The sequence below is a fragment of the Chrysemys picta genome, chromosome 21 (assembly GCF_011386835.1).
Source record: "Chrysemys picta bellii isolate R12L10 chromosome 21, ASM1138683v2, whole genome shotgun sequence".
Lineage (NCBI taxonomy): Eukaryota > Metazoa > Chordata > Testudines > Emydidae > Chrysemys > Chrysemys picta.
This window is the reverse complement of record NC_088811.1, coordinates 10,619,585-10,641,364: the sequence shown is the minus strand read 5'-3', so window position 1 is coordinate 10,641,364 and position 21,780 is coordinate 10,619,585. Positions and strand designations below refer to the sequence as shown.

The following is a 21,780-nucleotide window of genomic DNA, read 5'->3' as shown; positions in this document are numbered from 1 at the left end:
ATTGTTTTCTCAACTGTAACCCCATGTGCTACGGTTGCTGCTCTTGTTGTTCAACTCTTATTTTCCCACTGTTATCTACATGCTGACAATACCCAATTCCTGCTTTAGTTTTGTTCTTCCTTTTTTTTGACTAACAGTTTCTTCCTGTTAGCAAATGGTAGAGAGAGGACTTGTTTACTTGGGGACAAAGGAAAATTAATCTGAATTAACTAATGGGGTGAATTTAAAGTTAACTGTATTAAATCCTTAAGTGTACACACTCATTCAGAATTTAAGTGACCTTTTCTCAATTTAGCTTAATTCACTAGTGAACAAAACCAAATTAAGGCCACTTAAATTCTGAATGAGTGTCCACCCAGGGATTAATGTGCTGTAATTAATGCACTTTTAATTCCAAATCAACTAAAGGTTTGAATTTCTTTCCTGAATGTCCATGAGTAGACAAGCCCTTAAAGGTGTGTCTACACTGCATCGTAAATCCAGATCAGTGGGATCCAGGCTAGTGGATCAGTGTTTCCAAGCTGGTGCTTGAGCATCCTCACTGCATTGTACACCTGGGTTTACAATTGCTGGACCAGGGTACCACAGCCATGCTAATGTCTATCCATACTGCACTACACAGACATTCTGACTTGGGTCTACAGCTTGAGCTGCATCCACAATGCAAAACGATAGGGGGGTGGGTTACAGCCCGAAGCCCTAGCAGGGTCCTGAGTGCTTGCTGACATGAGTTAGACTGATGTGTGTGCGCGGACGAAAGGAGGGCTTGGGTTCAACCTGAATCAGAGCCTGGGCGTAACTGCTAAATCTCAACCTGAGCCCTCCCAACATGCTAGAAAAACTCCACGGCCCACTTATGCCACAACAACTGGTTTTCTGCATATAAAAACCAGGATCAGCATGAGTGGGTAGTAAGCAGGGCAGTTGCCCAGGGCCCCATGTCACAGAGGGCCTTGTGAAGTTAAGTTGCTCAGGCTTCAACTTCAGCCCCCGGGCGGCAGGGTTCGGGGCCCCCGGGCGGCAGGGTTCGGGGCCCCCGGGCGGCAGGGTTCGGGGCCCCCGGGCGGCAGGGTTCGGGGCCCCCGGGCGGCAGGGTTCGGGGCCCCCGGGCGGCAGGGTTCGGGGCCCCCGGGCGGCAGGGTTCGGGGCCCCCGGGCGGCAGCCCCATGCGGCAGGCCTTTGGCTTTCTGTTATGGGCCCCCGGGCGGCAGGGTTCGGGGCCCCCGGGCGGCAGCCCCATGCGGCGGGCCTTTGGCTTTCTGTTATGGGCCCCCGGGCGGCAGGGTTCAGGGCCCCCGGGCGGCAGCCCCATGCGGCGGGCCTTTGGCTTTCTGTTATGGGCCCCAGAAAGTCTAATGCCGTCCCTGCTTGGCAGATCCCCTGAAACCTGCTCATGGCCCCTCCCAGGGGGCCCCAGACCCCTGGCTGAGAACCACTGCCCTAAGGGACTAGCAACTACTGTGTATACATTGAGCAATGAACACCACTAACTCACACTACTGATTGGGAAACCCTCTGAAAATGAATGCATTTTAAAACAAACAAACGTGATTAAAAACAAGGATAGTTGATTACAAGATGTAGCTGGTTCACTTATTTTGACAAATGTTGTTTACAATGATTTATCCTAACAGTTCACTGCATGCTAGCAACTGTTTTTCCCCCCCATAGTACATCTTGTGTAAAGCTCCAGTAATATGTGTAACCTTTCCAGTAAGCTCACACCACCACTCTGCTATAACATCTTTACTGAGAATGCGGCAAGGCTGCTGGTTAGGACAATATGCAAGTTTGTGGGTCAGAGAGGTTCTACTGCTATATAAGTGGTTTGGGGCATGAGGGGGAGGAGGAAGATGATGGAGATTCAGAAAGCTCTACATCTTGCAGACAGACTAATTCCACTGGCTGTATGAAGCAGTTCCAGAGCTGCCACAAGGGGCTAGTGTGTTGCACCTCACCTTACATACATGCTGCTTCTTGCAATCATGCTGGAGCTCTCTGCTCTAGAATTAACCCTTGCCAATAAAGCAGTGATCAACAGAGGCAGTATGGCTAGACCTCTGAACTAGGACTCAAAAGAGCTAAGTTCTATTCTCATCTCTTCCACTGGCTGAGTGACCTTGGTCAAGACGCATCACCCCTCCGTGCCTCAGTTTCCCCATCTATAAAATGGGGATGATACTTCCTTTGTAAAGTGCTTTGAGATCTACTGAAGAAAAGCGCTACAAGATATTATTATAGGAGCTAGCTAGGATGCAGAAGGGCCACATTGAAAACTTCAGCTTTCTATAACTTAAATAGGAGAGATCTTCCACAGCTAAACTCAATGGAAAGAAGCATCTTCTTGGTTTACACAAGCATCTTAGCATTTCTTGAAGTGATAACATGCTATGAGATTCTCTTTGGATAACACCATTTAATTCAGTGGATCTTATGGCAAAATTGCAATTTAGGTGTTTCCATGAGAACGAAGCAAAAAACTGCCCCCTATCTTACACAAAGGCAAAGCAGTGCCTTCTAGAGTTACAAGGAACTTGCTGGCAAAACTCAGAAGCACCAGAGTAAAGTCTAATGCCAGGTCTACACGAGCGACAAAGAGTCCTGTGGCACCTTATAGACTAACAGACGTATTGGAGCATAAGCTTTCGTGGGTGAGTACCCACTTCAAAGTGGGTATTCACCCACGAAAGCTTATGCTCCAATACGTCTGTTAGTCTATAAGGTGCCACAGGACTCTTTGTCGCTTTTTACAAATCCAGACTAAAAACGGCTCCCCCTCTGATACAGATCTACACTAGGAACTTTTGCAGCTATAGCCAGGCTGATTAGGGGTGATTTTCTCTGACATTTCTATCCAGGCAAATGCCCTAGTATTGGGGCGTGCACAAGAATAAAAATTTGGTCGCTTTTGGAGGGGCACTTTCTGTGCTCTCCGTGGCTGGAGAGGCTGGCTCCCCTCTTCCCCCCGAGGCAATGGCACTTGCTCTTCTCCCCGTCCCGCCCCAGGGCCAGTGGAGCTCGCTCTCCCCACCCTGGTGCCACAGGAGTTCTGTGCCCCTGCTGATGGGGGTGTGTGTGTGTGTGTGTCCGTGCCCCTGCTGATGGGGGGGGTGTGTCCGTGCCCCTGCTGATGGGGGGGGGGGGGTGTCCGTGCCCCTGCTGATGGGGGGGGGGGTGTCCGTGCCCCTGCTGATAGGGGGGGGGGGTGTCCGTGCCCCTGCTGATAGGGGGGGGGGGGTGTCCGTGCCCCTGCTGATAGGGGGGGGGGGGGTGTCCGTGCCCCTGCTGATAGGGGGGGGGGGGGTGTCCGTGCCCCTGCTGATAGGGGGGGGGGGGGTGTCCGTGCCCCTGCTGATAGGGGGGGGGGGTGTCCGTGCCCCTGCTGATAGGGGGGGGGGGGTGTCCGTGCCCCTGCTGATAGGGGGGGGGGGTGTCCGTGCCCCTGCTTGCCCCCTGTTGCGCAAGCCCCTACCTAGCAGGGATTCACTGAACAATTTTTTTTGGTGGCCTCAGAGCGCAGCCTCTCTGAGGATTTTTCCAACCCCAAGCCCCACCGCCCTGGGCTGAAGCCCAGAGCTAGGGCCCAAGGGCTGAAGCCCGAAGCCTGCTGAACACACACTGGCCCCACATGTCTGCAGAGGCGCTGCCTGGAGCCCCCAGGAGGCTGCGTGGTGCAGGGCCGCTGATCCCCTGCTGGCGGTGCCAGCAAATGGCAGGGCAGCCAGGAGCAACAGCTGGGTGCTGCAGGGAGGGGCTACTCCTTTGCCCCCTCTCCCTGCCCAATCTCCACCTAGGAGGCTGTTGTGGCCACAGAAAAATCCCCTGGTGACCGCATTTGAGAAAAGCTGCCCATAAATGTGCTTTTGGCGGTAGAGCTAATTTTGCTTGCTGAATTGATGTAAACTATAAGGGCAAAAGCATTTCTTTTTGCCTGTATAAGCTGCATCTAGCTACACTATAGGGGTTTTGACAGCAAAACTTTGAAGGGTAGACCAGGCCTTACTGTAAAGATGATCAGAACACCCAAGACTATTTGGAAGGGAAGAGGGTACTTGAATTCCAGCTTCCCATTATTGTTTGAATTTGCTGGATATGCTGCAAGATTCCTCCTCCCTTTACCATTAACAATTCTCTCCCATGGAAACAGCCCCTCTGTGAGATTCAAAAACTTTAGAGCCTTTAACTAGGAGTAATAACATCAGTCAAGTGTGTTTTCCTTCTTCAACTTCTTGATTCTTGCTCCTTCCTACCACAAACAGAAAGAGTTTATCCTAAACCAGTGGCAATCCAAGCATTTTACAGTAACAGGCATTCTGAGAAACAACTTTGCCTCCAGCCATTTTAATCCACTTGATTTTGCCCTTGGCTGTAGAATAAAGCACTGTAGCCGCTTCGGAAGCTCAGCGCGCACACAGCAGCTGAAATTCTGTTGCATGGATGGAGGCTGAGCTACATTTACAGAAGAGCTGAAACAAAAGACTGACTTTGAACAAGCAGCCTGGCTGTTATCAGCGCTTTGTGTACAGAACCTGGGCCTGACATTAGCTATCTGCTCTGCAAATACAACGTTGGACCGCAAGGCTTTAGCGCATCTTCCTCAATGCGGCACGCACAGCTCGTGCTGTCCATGTGCTCGCCTGAACACAGAGAGGGAGGGGGAAGAGACTAGGGCCCTGGGCAGGAAAAACCCTTCACAACAAACCCTTTGTCCGCTCCCACAGTACAGACTTTAAAATGCACCTCTACCCCGATAGAACACGAATTCGGATATAACGCGGTAAAGCAGCACTCGGGGTGGGGGCGGGGGGGCTGCGCACTCCGGCGGATCAAAGCAAGTTCAATGTAACGCGATTTCATCTATAACGCGGTAAGATTTTTTGGCTCCCGAGGACAGCGTTCTATCGGGGTAGAGGTGTAGTTTGGGGTTGGAATTGCATTCTGGGCATGGTCTGACAACCGTTACCTCAAGTCCTTCCCTCTGCTCCTGAATGCCTGGATCCAACACTGGCACAACAAACCAGATTCTACCTTCATTTATGGCAGTGTAAATCCAAGTGACTCTGCTGAAATCAATGGTGTAAGTGAGAGGAGAACTTGACTCAGCCTGTCTACACCCCCATCCTAAAGGATTGATCATCCGACAGCAGGAACTAAGGTGATTAATGAATTCCCTTTAAAATGAAAGATTACAGAAGCACAGTAGTAGGTTTCTGCTTTCACCAAAGAAAGTCATTTCCTATTTACATAAATAATGGGACAGACGCTTTAGTCATACCATCTTCTTTGCTGGCTTTCTTTTTATAGAGCGTCTTAACTGCTAGGTGCTATTACGGGGGGGGGAATTGGAGATGCACGAAATTATATGTAAAGCCACTCAAAAAAAGGCAGAGCCTCGTAACCACCATCTTTGCAGTGTGTCACCCACATCAGTCTCACCAGCATCTGGTTATATAAATATTTAAAAAAAAAAACACACACAAAAACAAATAACCCAACCCAAAACCAGAGTTTATATGCTCGGCAATACCCTGAGGATTCTGGCAGGCTGCAATGGGAGCAGAGGAAGCCCTCTCACTGTTCCTGGCAAGTAATCAGCCATCAGAGAATTTCAGACCTTACAACAGGGTGCTAGGCAAAAGGCAGTTTTGGCTACTGGGGTCCCTTTTTATTCAGGGCCGTAGGACTGTAGCCAAAACTCTGAATTGCATCTTGAAGCGAATAGGTGGCAGTGCAAAGAGCATGAGCACCTGCTGCCTAATATGCGCTTTTGTGCTGTTAAAGTTAAATGTAAAAACGCAAGGTTATGCTTTAATTATTTATATTACAGTAACACTTAGACTAGGATCAGGGCCCCATCGTACAGGGACTGTAAGAAACTTTCCCTGCCCAAATAAGCTTACAAATCTAAATATACAAGACAGATAATGGGTGAGAGAAAGGCAACATTATCTCTATTTTACAGATGGGGAAACCGAAGCACCGAGCGATTAAGTGACTTGCCCAAGGTCACGCAGGAAGTCTGCATTAGAACCAGGAATAGCCCACACTGCACCATGCCAAACATCTAGCTACATCTTGTTTATTTCATATACATGATAAAAACAAAGTTGGTTATCCGATTCTATGATTATTTTTAGAAGCAAGCTGTACAAAATAAAGGCCCAGGGTTTTACGCGAGTATGTGTACTACCACAGCCCTCATGACTGTGACATGAGAACATTATGATTCCTACACTGAGTGACATCTCTTGTTATGCAATTTCCTAACCTTCTCAAACATCTGGCCATTCTCCTCCAGCCACTAGCTTCCTCCTCCTTGCCATCCTGCCCTGTTCCCACACATGAATTGCCCTTCCATCCCACCATTAATTCAGTAACCTCAGACACGTATGCAGCCTCTACCATTTAAGTGTAAGTACTTCCTGGAATAAAAGTGTGTAACCTTTTGATACACAGCATGAGTTAGTACCCGCATCATCAGCTTTAACCGCTCAGGGCAAACGTTACCAGCATGATTTTAAACATAACACTATCTAGCAGAGCAAATCTCTGGACTTCAATAAGTTGAGCAAATTCTGTTCATAATATAAATACTCTACAGGTCTGCTCCGGTAAGTACTTCAGTGCATTAACATCTTGTTCTGATCAGCTGATTTTCCTCCACGTGAGGTTTCCTTGCATCATCTCTCCCTGTGATGTTCTGTTTCCTGGGAAGACAGCTGAAAATAGCCTGCTGTGCATAAAGGAACTTTCTAGTATTCCCAGAGTGTCTCATACTCCTACATCTGGGAAAAGGAAAAAAAAGGCAACAACCTTAAACAGCTATGCAAACAAAGCCAAAACCTCGCAGTACTGGATTATGAATATGCAGCGAGACCAGAGTTTCCAAAGTAAAAGTTAGAGCTATCGTGTCCACCAAGACACTGTACTGGCTAAAATTACTTTCATGTACCAGTTGCAAAACTTTAGTTCTCAGGACAAGTTACACAGCTTGTATTGCTTCAGCCTCTTGTAAAATCAAAATAAAAGGGTTTCTCAATCGATTTGTTCTTCATTAGGAAAGAGAAAACAGTCCAGAATCAGAAAGGTCTAAGATAGCTAAAAGTATTGTCTACTCTCCGCACCCTCACCTACGTATTACAGGCAGCAGAAACACATGATCACAACAGAAATGGATCTTTCCCAGGATGTGAAGAATTCCCATCAGGGCCAGAAGGGCCACAAAGCAGCTAGTAAGCAGTTATGACAAGAACTTATGGGAACTCCTATGTAAGTACATAGAGGTGGGGCTGGAACAATTTGTATAGTGAGGGTGCTGAGAGATATTGAACCGAACTGTAAACCCTGTATATAATGGAAACCACTTAAAGCCGGGGGGTGCAGTAGCACCCCCACACTTCTAGTTCCAACACCTATGACTACATAAGCATATTTATTTATTTATTGTAGATGCAAATACTTTATTTAAAAATCATGTCCAGGTTGCTAGGCTCAACATTTGATTGTGCTTCTCTCTCTTTACCTCCCACTTTCTATATTTTCAAAGACCTTGACATTCATACTTAACGTCTGCCCCAGTACACAGAGACTTTATTCTAAAGAAGCTGTCAGCAGCCCAACAACCTAGACTATGTGCATGACTCCCGAAACTTAAAACCAAAACTCAACCAGAAAGAGAAACCTGAACTCAGCGTTCCTAGACCAAACATAATTGTTGGGGGAAATTAAGAATGATCAATGGTGTAACCCTAGAAAACACAGAATGGGACAAAAACTGCTACGAGCCCAGCCAAGGCTACAATGAAGGATAATTTGTGAGAGGACCAGATTGGAAGGCCCTTAGCAAATGCTTGACAGTGTGAATAACACTTCACTCTTACATAGCGCTTCTCATCAGTTGATCTCAAAGCACTTTACAAAGGAGGCTAATATCATTTACCCCCATTTTAAATATTGAGAAACGGAGGCACAGAGAAAGGAAGTGACTTGCCCAGAGTCACCCTGCAGGTCAATGGCAGAGTCAAGAATAGAATCATTCCCTTCAGTGGGACCACTCAGGTAAATAATTGCTCATTCACACAAGTACAGGGCTCACAATCTACCTTGTACTGTTTCATTGTGTGCCCATCTTCATCCTAGGAAAACTGGAAGCACCGGGAAAAGTTTCCCCAACAGCTGAATTTTGAGTCATCTCAAAGCTAAGGGGTTCTGGGGTGAATGCTCTTTACAGAGCTTTACCCCAGATTTATTTCGCGGTGGAAAGTTCCAGTCTGTTTTTCTGCAACATGCCACATGCTCCAGCAATGAACACACAGTGGGGACAGTTAAGCAGGTCATGCCTTCAATGTTTGAGCACTGCATTAAGTGAGTGAAATAAGCCAATGCATACTCAGGGACTGAAGCAGATTTTGTATTAAAATAAGTAATGAAATAAGGACAAGCAGACAAGCCCCTTCATTATATTAAGCATTCAATAAAGTTCCAATTAATAATTCTGTTACCAGGTACATGAATTCTTGCAAAGCATTTTCCTGTTCTTCAGATCAGTGCTGTGTTTAGACACTACTCAGGAAATAGAAAGACCTTTTTCTTATTAGAGTACACAGACCGGTGGACAAGCATAGGACTGGGAGCCAAGAACTCTAGTTCTAATCCAGATTTTGCCCATGACTTACTATGTGGCCCTGCAAGTCATGTTAACCGGTGTCTCCCCGTTTCCCCCATCTGTAAGGTAGGTGAATTAGTATTCTCCTCCTCCCAGAGGGTGTTGTAAGGATTAGCGTTTGCGCTGGACTATACAAGTATTAACCTCTGCTGGAGCAATTTGTTAGGAGGTCTCCTCTGCCCTATTCCTTATTGATTTAAGAAAACCCCACAAATCTACTTGCTACTGCAAGTGCTCTACATGGAGCAATATCGTAAATCCTGAAGCTAGTGCAGAGCGGCAGCTTGTTTGTTAAATAGAGTCCTTCACCATAAACACACAGCACCAATGTTTTGTGACCTGCACTGGGTACCCAGTGGCTCCCAGGTGAAGTTTAAAGGTGTTGGTTTTGATCAATAGAGCCTTAAATGACCTGGGGCTCACCTGCTTGAAACACCTCTTGCAGATGCAGTGATGCCACTTAAAACATCGGCAGTGATCAAACTAGAGCAACTTTGGATGCATCTGAGAGTAGCCAGGAAGGTTCTCTGTGAAGACTCCTTGTATCTTCCTCATCTTTGGAATCTGCCCACACACCTTTAGTCTGAAATAGCTTGAGCTGGTTGACCTCCAGGGCATACTGCAAACCCAATCTTTTCCAGCAGGCTTTTCAAGAGGGCTTCTTCACTGGCTGTTTCCTTTTGGAATCTGCGAAGCAGGGGAGGTTTTGAATTGGACCCCAATCCTGGAAACACTTAGGTGCACACATAATTTAAAAATTTTATTAAAGCTAATGTTAAAAAAATTATATAATACATAAGTTGGGGAAAGAGTGTCTGAACATCTAGGTATAGTGCTTAGATTATCCACATATACAAATTTCAGAGCCGTAGCCGTGTTAGTCTACTCATTCTTTTCACATATACAAAGTTAGTTTTTAAAAAAGTCATATGATACAGAGAGTACATAATCAGCAATAACCCACATTTAGGTGAATAGATTTAACAATACAGTTCAGATATTAGAATCCGAATACTCGGGTATATCACTCATGAAGAGCTGTACAGAGATTTGGTTATGGAAAACACATGAGTGGAGATTGTCCCTCAGTAATTGAGAATTAGGTTGGCTGTCCATGGAAAATACAATCCATGAGGAAAATATTTGTTACTTTCCTGACTGCACTTCTCATCAGCACTCCAGCTCATCCCTCCTGGTGCTGCCGATGTCCGGTGATGTGTTCTATATAGGATGTCCCTCGACCACCCAATGGCATCCGACACCATGAGTTGCTGCATCAGCCAAGCGTAGCATTGACCGATTCCACATTCTCTCAGCACTCGCTCTTATTGGGGTCCCATGTGCCTAAGGCTTCGACGATCAGTGCGTGTGTCTGGACCTGGTAACCCTTAGCTCTCAAGGTTTTGGCCAGAGGGGCATATTTCTCTACCTTTCAAGCTCGGCCATCGTGGAAGGCTAGAGTCCTGTTCTCTAATGGCACTGTGATGTCTACAATGATGATCTTCTTCTGGTCCTCGTTGGTGATGTCGATGTCCCGTCACAGTTGGTTCCAGGGATGGCGGAGTTTATGGCAACCTTCCCCATGGGTGGCGGAATGGTTCTGGCCAGGCGATCTTTGATGGCTTTGTAGTGCAGCTGGCAAGCTCTCGCATGGGGCTTGCAGCTACACAGGACGTGGGGTAGCGTCCTGTTATCGTAGCCACACTTCCTGCATCACTTGTCCCGATTCCCGTGGTGGATGGCTCCATTCAGTGGGATGCAGTTGAGCCAGGCCCTGTGGATGAACCTCCAGCCGGCAAATTGGGTGAAGCTGCCCCTGGGGAGGAAGTGGTTGCTGGCATCCCACTTGCACGTCACCTCGAACGCCTTGCCCTGGTCCGGCTTCCGTTTCAGGGTTTCCACATATTGGCAGCAGATGGCATCCTTCAGGGTCCTCTCCAGCATGCTTCTAGCTCTCGGAGTGAGGATAGTGTAATATGTATTATTCACCAGTGGCACCAGGACTTCCAGCTCCTGGAGTTCCTCTCACCATGTCCAGTGGCAGCCAATACACTTCTCCAGTCATCGCGTAGCGTTGCGGGCACAAGTCCAGAGTGAAGCTAAGTCTCTCCTTCTCTTCGAAATTCGCCTTCCAGCAAGCGACTCAGGTAGGTGGCCAAATCTTGGTTGGAGGGGGTCCTGGCGATTCGCTTCTTGATGGCATCCCGCAGAGCACTTTCCGCGATGTTCCTCACTGTGGAGTCTGGGCATGTCAGAAGGTGGAAGACGTGAGTGATCACGGCAACGTCGCACAGATCACTCATTTGAGGGACATTGGCGCCACCTTGCCTGTGCAAGATGTACACCAGTTCATTGGTGGCCCTTTGGGGAAGAAACATCCACTTCTTTACCAGCTGCCAGATGGTGCTGTGTGCCTTGTTCAGATATACCTTCACCATGGCAGATTCCCCTCAGGACGAATGAGATATGCGGCATCAGGAAGCTGTTCAAGGCGTTGATCTTCTGCCATGGTGCCAGTAGGGAGGAGTTGATCCTGGCCACATCTCTTAGATCTCCGCGATAGTATCCTCAGGTGTCTACTGGACGTGGAAACCTGTCGGCGTGCTGACATGTTGGTACACTTGCCCGTCCTTGAGGAAGATCATGGGTTCACCCTGGATCTAAAAAGACATTGTCTGGACCGAATCCCTTTTACTGCCATCGATATGCAGGGATGCACACTCCCTGGCATTGAAGCCAGGCTAGTGAGTTACTCACGCAACTGGTCTCACGGGTTTGAATTGGGACTATTCACCTGGGTAAAGCTACACATGTGGGATGCGTTTGTGGGATCAGGGTGTTAGTTTGTAATGCTTTTTGCTGCATGGTGGTTGTAAAGACCCCCTGCCAGTTCTGGAGGGGGAAAAGGGAGCATTACAGCCTCCATTTCAAAGGAATGATTCCAAGAATACGTACTATTTTCAGGTTTCAGAGCAGCAGCCGTGTTAGTCTGTATCCGCAAAAAGAACAGGAGTACTTGTGGCACCTTAGAGCCTAACAAATTTATTAGAGCATAAGCTTTCGTGGACTACAGCTCACTTCTTCGGATGCATATAGCTATATGTGGGCTGTAGTCCACGAAAGCTTATGCTCTAATAAATTTGTTAGTCTCTAAGGTGCCACAAGTACTCCTGTTCTTCTTTATACTATTTTCACTATGCTGTAGGGCCAGATCCTCTCCCCACTGACTTCAATAGTGCAGAATCAGGGCCAGAAGGAATCCAGACTTTCAAATGGGTACAGTTCTGTTTTTCAACTCATCTCTCATTCTTGTTTGTTGCTGATTAAATCTTTCTTGCCTCAGACTCATTTTTCCAATCCACAGCACAGGAGGATTTGCTTTGCTGTCATTAGTGTGATCCTTAAAAGGAACACTCCATCTAACAAAACAAGAATAAATCAGCAAGAACCACTGTGACTGCCTAAGGGTATGCAGGATTGGGGCCTTGGAATAGGAGCTCTTCCAAACAGTTTGTTTGGACAATGTCTAGCAGATAGCCCAGTAGCACCCCTAACTATCTACATGTCTTAGGTTTTCATATGGACTTTATCACCATAGTAACATAGCACCTAACAATCTTTAATTGTAAATGTCCTCAAGCAACAAATAATGGGTGGGAGAGAGATACAGCACATAACTCAGACATCCATATTGGCTATCCCCAACAGGCCCTCTATTGAGCCCTTACAGATGGCTAATTTCTCAGATATCTTGGTAGAAACAGGTCTAGAGGAAGAATTTAAGTTCAGTGCATTAAGAGTTCCCGTGGAAGAAAGCAGGAAGACAGAAATTAATAGGGGCAGAGGGAGCCTCTGGCAGGGATGAAGAGGAGTGGTTGGTCACATGGTTAAGAGCTGCAAGTGTTAAATAGGATAACCATGCTGTGACCACCTAGGAACTTCACTGTCACCACTATGCTGCATAAAACAGCGTTATGAATTTCACATAGATCCTCTGGCCTCAAGAGTGCAGGCTGTGAGCTTCAAGGAAAGACTCCACGACTACTTTGTTATTTTCATTTTTATAGACATTTCTGTGGTGCCCATCACAATCATATATTCGCAATACAGGGACCGAGCACACAGTTGAGCAATTCCAGCCCAATCCAATACAGGGTAGTGGTGCACATTCACACTAGCTTGGCTTGTTACAGTACCATTACTGCTGTTGATTGTGAACAGTTAGTCACATGGATGATTGACAGCAAGGATAGACCTTCAGCACAGGGATCCTTTTCTATTAGTGTGTCTGTACAGGGCCTAACCTACCTGAAATTTACCTCCCTGTGCCTTACTGCCAAACCTGTGGTCACAAGGGTGCTTGAGCTAGATCCCCTCATTATAAAAGAGGGGACGGTTGGCAGGGTGTTTCCTGTGACAGCCCAAGTTTGGTGACTTTCTAGGTATGCTGCAAAAGACACCTGTTCAATAGGATATCCGGAGAAGCTGAGGTTAGGTGGCGAAGGGGATGGCTCAGGTCCTGTGGAACTGATTTTCATGCCGCTGAGGATCAATTTAATTATATTTATTGTACAATTATGTCGGGGCACTGGAACCTTGGATAGGCATCTTTATTATCTACATAAATGAACAGACAGGGCCCCCCATCTCAATGGCGGAATCCAGGTACTATTGTACTTAAGGCAACATGTACTACTCCAAGCCAGAAGGAGAAAGGTATTGCCTTCAGAAAACAACTTTGTGGGTATTAATTTACTGAATGAATCAGTATTGCTAGCCTGAAAAACAGAGTATAAAAAGTTGCAATGGTTCCTGGCATTTCTGAGTAAATAACCTTCCCAGAGAGTTCTGGGCTCCACCTTTTAAAGAGTTGTAAACTTCTGCCCTATTTTTAAACTTATTCTTATGTCAAAGTTCAGTATACTACATGCAGGATCCTGGATGTTCTGAAAATGACTAAAAGATGGAAAGGCTACAAAAAGCTCTCCTTTCTCCTCCTGGATAACTTTCTGTAGTAATATTAAAAAATACCATGTCTCTTTCTGTCATTTTATGGTTGAAATTTCTTAAGAGAAAAATCCTCCAATGCTGGCACTAAGTAATTAAGTGAACTAAATGAAATTGATTGCTGATCTTAATCTAGTTAATAATGGAGCCTTGCTTACGTCTCAGAACATTGGTCTGTTGCTAAATAGAGGAATTCAGTCTCCAGTGTCTTCTGGCATCTTTTGGAACATTAGGTTATGCAGTTTCACAGCCTTGCTTTTTAATCGTAGCCTATGCAAGAAGTTCTAAATATGCTCTGAATTGGGGGAGAATGTTTGCAGTTAAGTGATGGTCTGTCAAGTTGCCTAAAGACCACAGGCTAAGGCAGACCGTCACTTAACTGCAAACATTCTCCCCCCAATTCAGAGCAGCTCTGCCTTTGGATGGCGTCCTGCAGCTCCCATTGACTTCAACAGGAGACGCACATAAGGGCAGGATTTAGCCTCAAGTCATTCGTTTAACAAATTCAGCAAAACGTCCGTTATATATGATTTTTTAATTACACACGCTTGGATATCATAGCAAAGACAACTGACTTTTCTCAGTCTGGTCCCAAGACCCACCAAGTTAGGGTATGTCTTCACCAGCAAGGTTGCGGCACCAGCCCTGGGAGAGAGCTCTCCCAGCGCTGTAAAAAAACCCACCTCCAGGGGGGAGTAGCGTGCTCCCAGCGCTGGTGCACTGTCTACACTGCCACTTTACAGCACTTGGGGGGGAGGGGATGTTTTTTCTCACCCCCGAGCAAGAAAGTTGCAGCGCTGTAACGTGCCAGTGTAGACAAGGCCTTAGACTCCTACCTTTATTGCCTAAGAGCAGCCTTGCAAACCTGTCATAATTTGCCAGCCCTGGCACAGAATCCATTGGCTTTTATTATGAAGACAATGAGAACACAGTTTTATAATTCTGATCAATACACACACAAAAAGGCTTTAGCGTTAGTAGCAGGTCAGTACAGAAACACTCAACTGGGTAGATGCTGCTTTTTAGATCTCATGTCTGAAGCAAAAGCCTCTGAACTGTGCTCTTATGTAACCAAGAAACAAAACACAAAGCCTTAAAGCTATTAAAATTCACTTCGGACAAGACTGAATTCCAGCATGTGGTCAACCACAACTATCAACTGCCATTACCCCTTCCCAAGTCATCCTCATAAAACATTCACTGCTAATCCCCACTGCTAAAAATCAAGAAAAATAAAATCCACCCTTACATCCCTGCACCTGAATCTGAAAGAAACCTCAGGATTCCAGGCATTCAATCATTGCATTAAAAGAAAATATTCTAGCCCTGCCCCTTTTCATGACATGGTCCCTTCCACAGTGCAGACATGGACCCAATGATCCCATCACAAACTGCTCTTTTCCCTTTGCCTGCCTCAGGCTACACCAGCCTTACAGCATGAATGCATAATACACGGCCTCGGAATGGTCCTTTCCCCTACCAGGAATAGTCAATTTGCACAAGTTGCAGGGTCTAGAAAGAACAGATTTTACACTGACCCTTCCAGGAAGGTAGTGACATTTATACAGAGTCCAAACCTCACTCTTATGGGGACGTTCTCAAGAAAGAGACACCCTTTTAACCACTGAGGAGTGGGAGGGGGAAGAAGCACTAAACCATTCAGCCTCCGGAGAAATGAACACAGACTGCTATGATGCTACCCCATGGTTCTTTCTGGCTTTGCAGATGACTGGCTTTGCAGTCGTGTTTCCAGCCAAGTGACCCCCGTATAAAATGCCCACAACGTCCATACCAAAGGCTGACCAGGGCTCTAAGCGCCTCCCTACTACCTTCTCCATTGCCAACACCATCAATTGCTGACGCCATCAATACCGCACCAAAAATACCCCCATTCCCTTAACAATCATAAGGCTTTAGACTTGCTTGCCCCAATGATGCAATACTTGGAAAAGATGTTTTATTTTGCTAGGATGCAATACAGTTCCACTGCGGGGAGGCAGCAGCAGCAACAGCTTACACAACCTTATTGCAATGGCACAAATAACAAGAATGCAGGGGAAGGAGGTGGATGAGACAAGGGAAGACTGAAGGAAAACAAACCAGCAGATCAATAGCAACCCAACAGCTGATCGCAGGTGACATGGAGACCGAGAAAGCAACAATACTGTAGCATCAAGTGTTTGCACTATCAAAATATATGTATAAAAGGATGGGGCATTGCAGCTCAAAGGGAAAGTTTCCAGTGAGGTTATGAGCAACTGAAAACAGGTTATAATGAAAAACCCGGTGCAAACCAGTACTGCAATGGTAGCAGCAGGCATGCACTATGATCCCCAACACCTCCAAATATCACCACCACTTTGGCCTGTACTGTCAGCAGATATATCCTATTTGCCTGCACTAGAGCATGAACTTTTTGGATCACGGATTGTGCCTTCCCTGTCCACACAGCACGGAGTACATTGCCAGGCAGGCAGTCTGCCCTAAACCCCAGCCTTGGCTGCTGATGAAATGCATGTGTGTGGAGGTGTGGGTGTGCAGCTAACACATGTGAACCTCATTAACCCCATCCCTGCCCATACCCACTTACCCCCCCCCCCACACTCCTCTGACGCACATGTGGGTGGGCGACTATGTGTGGGGGATGGTACTTCCCCTTCCTCCCCATCCCACGTGCGAGACTATTCAAGTCTCACCCTCCCTATACAAAACCTCTTTATAACCGAAGCCTTTTAGGAGACTATCTAGAGAGATCAGCACGAGGGGAAGGGAAGATGAGGCAGGGAAAATGAAGGGGGGTGGGAAGGCAGGAGAAGGGAGAACAGGCGAAGGGCAGAAGGGGGGGAGGGCTGAGCCAGGACACCCGAGGGGGAAGGAGAAGAGGGGGGAACGGGAAGGGGGGGGCTGAGCCAGGACACCCGAGGGGGAAGGAGAAGAGGGGGGAACGGGAGGGGGGGCGGTGGGCTGAGCGAGGACACCCGAGGGGGAAGGAGAAGAGGGGGGAACGGGAGGGGGGCGGCTGAGCGAGGACACCCGAGGGGGCAGGAGGAGAGGGGGGAACGGGAGGGGGGGCGGTGGGCTGAGCCAGGCCACCCGAGGGGGAAGGAGAAGAGGGGGGAACGGGAAGGGGGGGCTGAGCCAGGACACCCGAGGGGGAAGGAGAAGAGGTGGGAACGGGAGGGGGGGCGGTGGGCTGAGCGAGGACACCCGAGGGGGAAGGAGAAGAGGGGGGAACGGGAGGGGGGCGGCTGAGCGAGGACACCCGAGGGGGAAGGAGGAGAGAGGGGAACGGGAGGGGGGGCTGAGCGAGGACACCCGAGGGGGAAGGAGAAGAGAGGGGAACGGGAGGGGGGGCTGAGCGAGGACACCCGAGGGGGCAGGAGGACAGGGGGGAACGGGAGGGGGCGGCGAGCTGAGCCAGGACACTCAAGGGAAAGGAAGCAGGGCGGGGAGGCGGACGAGCCCCGGGCCCGGGCACTCACCCCCCGGCAAAGAGGTGGAGCAGCGTGTTCTCCTGCGGGGCCCCCGCCATGGCTCCGCCGCCGGCTCCTCCGACCGGCACCGCGGCTGCCTCCTCACTGCGACTGCGCCGGCTGGGCCTAGGACCAGGGCCTGGCAGGGGGCGGAGCCTCGGGAGTCACGTGAAGCCGGCGAGATGTGAACCCACCAACCAGGGGCTGAGCCGGGCGGGACCTTCGGGGGGCGGGGCGGGGGCGCTGGCACTGACGTCATAGGGAAAAACGAAAGCTCTGACGCTACAATAGGCTGTTGGGAGGCGAGGCTGGGGCATTGTGGGATGAGGGTGCACTGGGATGGGATGCAAGGAGATTGGGGTGCACTGGGATGGGGTGCAGGGAGATTGGGGGTGCAGTGGGCTGGGGGGGTGCATGGGATGGGGTGAAGACTTGGGGCTAGTGCAATGAGATTGGAAGGGGTATGCAAGGGTGAGAGTTTAGGGCTGGCACATTAGGGCTGGGAAGCACAGCAGGGGTAGGGATGCAGGTGCAACCAGGTGGGGGGGCACTGGGATTAGATATGCAGCAAGAAGACTGTGCAGTGGGAATGGGGTTTCAGCAAGCAGGTAGGCAGTGCACAGAGGCTGTGTGTACACCAAGGAGGCAGCTTTTGCAGTGGGGTTGAAGCAGTCAGATTAGTTTGTATAACAGGACTGTGAGGTTCAACGGGCCAGGACTTTTCCAAAGGGGTAGGTTGTTGGGACAGCTGGAACCTAGGGTGCAATAGAGCTACTGTTTGCAACTGTGCAGTGTGTTGTCTGCAGTCTTTCACGCCGATTGATGTTACAATGTGGTGACTAGGTTGCAGATATTTAGACCTTGAGAGGGGTGGAGATTTGAGATCAGAGGGATGATGATAGTGTCTGATAGGACAGTTCCAGGCTATAAACTCAAAGCCTTCCTGAAATAAGAGAATCTTATCTGATCCTCATTCCCTTATGATTGCCTTGCTGGGTGGAGTTCCTGGGTGTTAAAGCTGAGTGCATTATACTGCTAGCTACCATCTCTGGGTGAAGTCAGTGGGGATTGCGAGGGATGAAAGCGGTGGCACGATTTGTCCCAAAGGTATTTTGCTACTGACATATATCAGACTAAGTAACTTTAAATGCTGCATCTTTTCCCTGAGTGTAATGTCAGCCTCCTTTGCACACTTAATATCTTCCTCGTCTCTCCATTACATCTCTCAACAAAACTGTCAGCTAACATCCCATCTCCATCCCCATCATGCTCCTCTATCCAGGTGTTTTCTATAGTCATTCACCTGCCTGACCTGGCAGGATTGAAACCCTCCACTTGGTATAGGCAGCCCAAATTTTGCCATTCAAAAATCATGAGTTTGGCTTAAAGATAACGCATTTCATATTCTTTCTATTTCCAGTCTGTTTTTTTTTTTTTATCTTAAAGGGGCCCAGGGGTCATATTTGCTAGCTTTTCTCCACAGGCATTAGGGCTAGAGGCTCTCGACTTAAATAAAAAAGTAAACTGACTTTCTCACAATCTCTTGGCTCCGGGAGTTGCAGCTTTAAGAAAAAAAAATACCAAACAAAATCCCAAGAGTTGGCCCCACTGTCACCCCCCAAAAAACATGGCTATTCAAATTATTGTAACTCACACTGGGGGCATGCAAAAAAAAAAATCCTTTAAAAATTTCTCCCTTTATCCTATTAACCTCCCCAGACCAAACACACAGGTACTTGATCGGGATCCTTAATGTCTTTGCTGACTGTGTTACCAGTATAAATCAGAATGTAAGCTACTCAGGGCTGTGATACCTACCGTGAGCCATGTGGAGCTGTGGCCTTGATTCAGCTAAGTAATGGGACTATTCACTTGGTTCAAGCTAGGTGTGTGCTTACGTACCGTGGGCATATGTAAACAGTAATTAATAATCAGATCATCCTCTGTATCCTGCCAGATACAGTTGGGAAAGCAGAGACTTGCCAAAAGCACAGGCATTTCTAGACAGATGTCAAACACAGGGCACCTGGCTCAGATATCAACTCACATCAACAGCTAACAACTCTGTCTGCATCACACATTTACTACTTTAAAGAGTCAGCATGCTTTCTAATATTGTCACTGAACCCAGAACTATTTCACAAATATACCGGGAGACCGTGGATTATTATTAGAACAGGTATTTTTAAAGTGCTTATCAATTTAGCATCTGGACTGAAGACGTTCGGGGGGTACAAACCAGCAGTGCTATTAACCCACATCTTCCTTTAAGCATCTACATTATGTCTCTTTATAACCTGACCCTTAAAGCTGGAGCCAGGAACTTGTGTCTGAATCACTTTAATGATCATTTATGTTGTACTTTTCTTCCATGGACTTCAAAGCAACTTACCAAGGTATTCTATTCTAGTTTGTTTTATAAAAGTTCTTATACCTTGCTTATCACCATAGTGTCTGAGCTCTTTTCACTAGCGCATGAAGCAACGTGACCACACATCTGTCTTGGGTTATTTGTTCTCACATCCTGTCTCCAGGGGGAGAAGCACGTGCAGTGGAGTGTCCTGTTTTGGTAGTTTTTTTTAGTGTTATTTTTAAACATGCCTGTTGCTGTGTGTTTATGTTGGCTACGGCAAGTCCCAGAAAGGTGCCTTGCACTTAGAGTGGAAGGCAATGAGGTTTTTGATGGTCCTTGGTTCTTGTGTGGGAGTTCATTCCACAGTTTCGGACGGCCCCTGAGAAAATTCTGTCTCCTGCACAGACAAGCTTTACCCTTATTGTAGAGAGGAGTTGAGTTGTGAACCATGGTCTTCATTCCAGAGCGTTAGGTGATCTTTTAGATATCTTAGGCCCAGGCCATGAAGCGCTTTGAAGAGGACTGAGAAGACTTTGAAACTGATTCGAAATTGTATGGGGAAGTCAGCGTAGAGAGCAGAGGACAGGTCTGAGGTACTCACAGCAGACTGTGTTGCTAAGGAGAAACACTGCAGCAGTTCCGGTTTCAGGGTAGCAGCCGTGTTAGTCTGTATCCTCAAAAAGAACAGGAGTACTTGTGGCACCTTAGAGACTAACAAATTTATTAGAGCATAAGCTTTCGTGGGCTACAACCCACTTCTGAAGAAGTGAGGTTCTTACCCACGAAAGCTTATGCTCCCAATACTTCTGTTAGTCTTAAAGGTGCCACAGGAACCTCTGTTGCTTTTTACAGATTCAGACTAACACGGCTACCCCTCTGATAATTGACTGCAGCATTGTGTACTAACTGGAGTTTCCCAAGTACTGAAGGTTTCATGCCCTGAAGATTTATCACATTGCTGTAGTCCAGTTGAGAAGTGATGAAGGCATGAATAACTGAGGCCAAATCATTGTTCGCCAGGATGGGACGGAGTCTCTTAGCCAGATGGATATGATGGAAAGCATTACTCGCAGATTCTGTTGTGAGATCTTAGCATCCCCGAGGAATCCAAGAGTACTCCTAGATGATGGACCAAATTGACCACTTGTGAATGTCTACCATCAACCAAAGGAAACTGCACCCTAATTGCAAACTTTTCAAAATGCTAGGTACATCCCTAAGGTATTATCCCTAATTTGCAGATGTGGAAACCGAGGCACGGAGGAGAGGCAGCAATTTGCCCAAGTTTGCATGCTGAGTCAGTGGAAGAGTCAGGAATAAAATCCAGTTCTCTTGTAGCTCAGTTCTCTGATCTAGCCACCAGACAATTCTGCCTCTAGCTCATTTTGCCCTTTCACTGCAGGTAGATAAGTTGAACACAGGAATAAATTTTGGCTATGGACATAGGGAGCAAAACCCAACTATTACAAGAAGTGCCATCAGATTTTACCAGTACTTTTATATTTGCACTTTGGTTCAGTCCATGTCATCATAAGAAATGAGAATCCATATGTCGTAAACCATTATAAACCTAATCTATGCAGCAGTTCTGAAGTGCTATGAAGAGGACTACGTATATGTTATTCAGGGAGTAGCTGACTGTAGATGTTTTTTGCAGAATGGAAAGGTGCGGGTGGGGAAGTTTAAAATCCATCTTTGAAATACCTATACTATATGTCTGTGTTATAAAAGGTCCCATTCCAGTTCCAACCTGTGACACATTTTGCTGGCATTCTAATAGCATTCAGCAGCAGGGATCTCAGTTTCATGTGTTTCAAACCGCCAACTGCAATCCCAGAAAATCAGGCTGTCTCTCACATGGTTCCCAACAGGCAGCTGTCAGTCATGGGACAAGCCTTGCACAGGGATAATTTTGGAAGTAGTTTAATTTAAATGAGGGACCAAGGTGGAGAGGCTAGGCAAAGAGGCAATACAGACACAACACGGCTACCACTGAAACCTGTCTCCAGGAGAAATGTTTCACCAGGATGTTGTGTTATATATAGGCAAAGACACTGCAGCTAGTAGAAACTTGTTTTTTGATAGATAGATGGATAACAAGGAAAGATGACTTAGGTTCCAATTCCGAAAATGAAGGAGGGCTCCACAGAAGCCCTGTTGAGAATGATGCTATCTAGCAGTTTAATGTAAAAGGTAATGTCACCTCCTTTCCTCTCCCGTTCAATTTCATGATCTTACCTTGGCTCAGATGATCTGGCCCTGCTCTACTGTTCTTGCACTTT

General features: G+C 47.3%; 1 protein-coding gene across 3 annotated transcripts in view; it reads right to left on the bottom strand.

Annotated features, from left to right (window-relative positions):
* Nucleotides 1-17,308, bottom strand: part of SLC25A33 (solute carrier family 25 member 33) — a 35,560-nt gene extending 18,252 nt beyond the window's left edge. Inside the window, exons 1-3 of one of the 3 annotated variants that reach the window (XM_065575068.1) lie at nt 17,155-17,258; nt 9,089-9,352; nt 6,620-6,785 (exon numbers count right to left, since the gene is read on the bottom strand). Coding sequence is in view for 1 of the 3 variants with exons in the window: in XM_065575067.1 (XP_065431139.1) it covers nt 17,155-17,204 (50 nt within the window). In the remaining 2 variants the exon portion in view is untranslated. Of the gene's footprint in view, nt 1-6,619; nt 6,786-9,088; nt 9,353-17,154 lie in introns of all 3 variants that reach the window. The other 2 variants (XM_065575069.1, XM_065575067.1) reach the window with 2 other exon arrangements.
* Between the last annotated feature and the right edge of the window lie 4,472 nt (nt 17,309-21,780).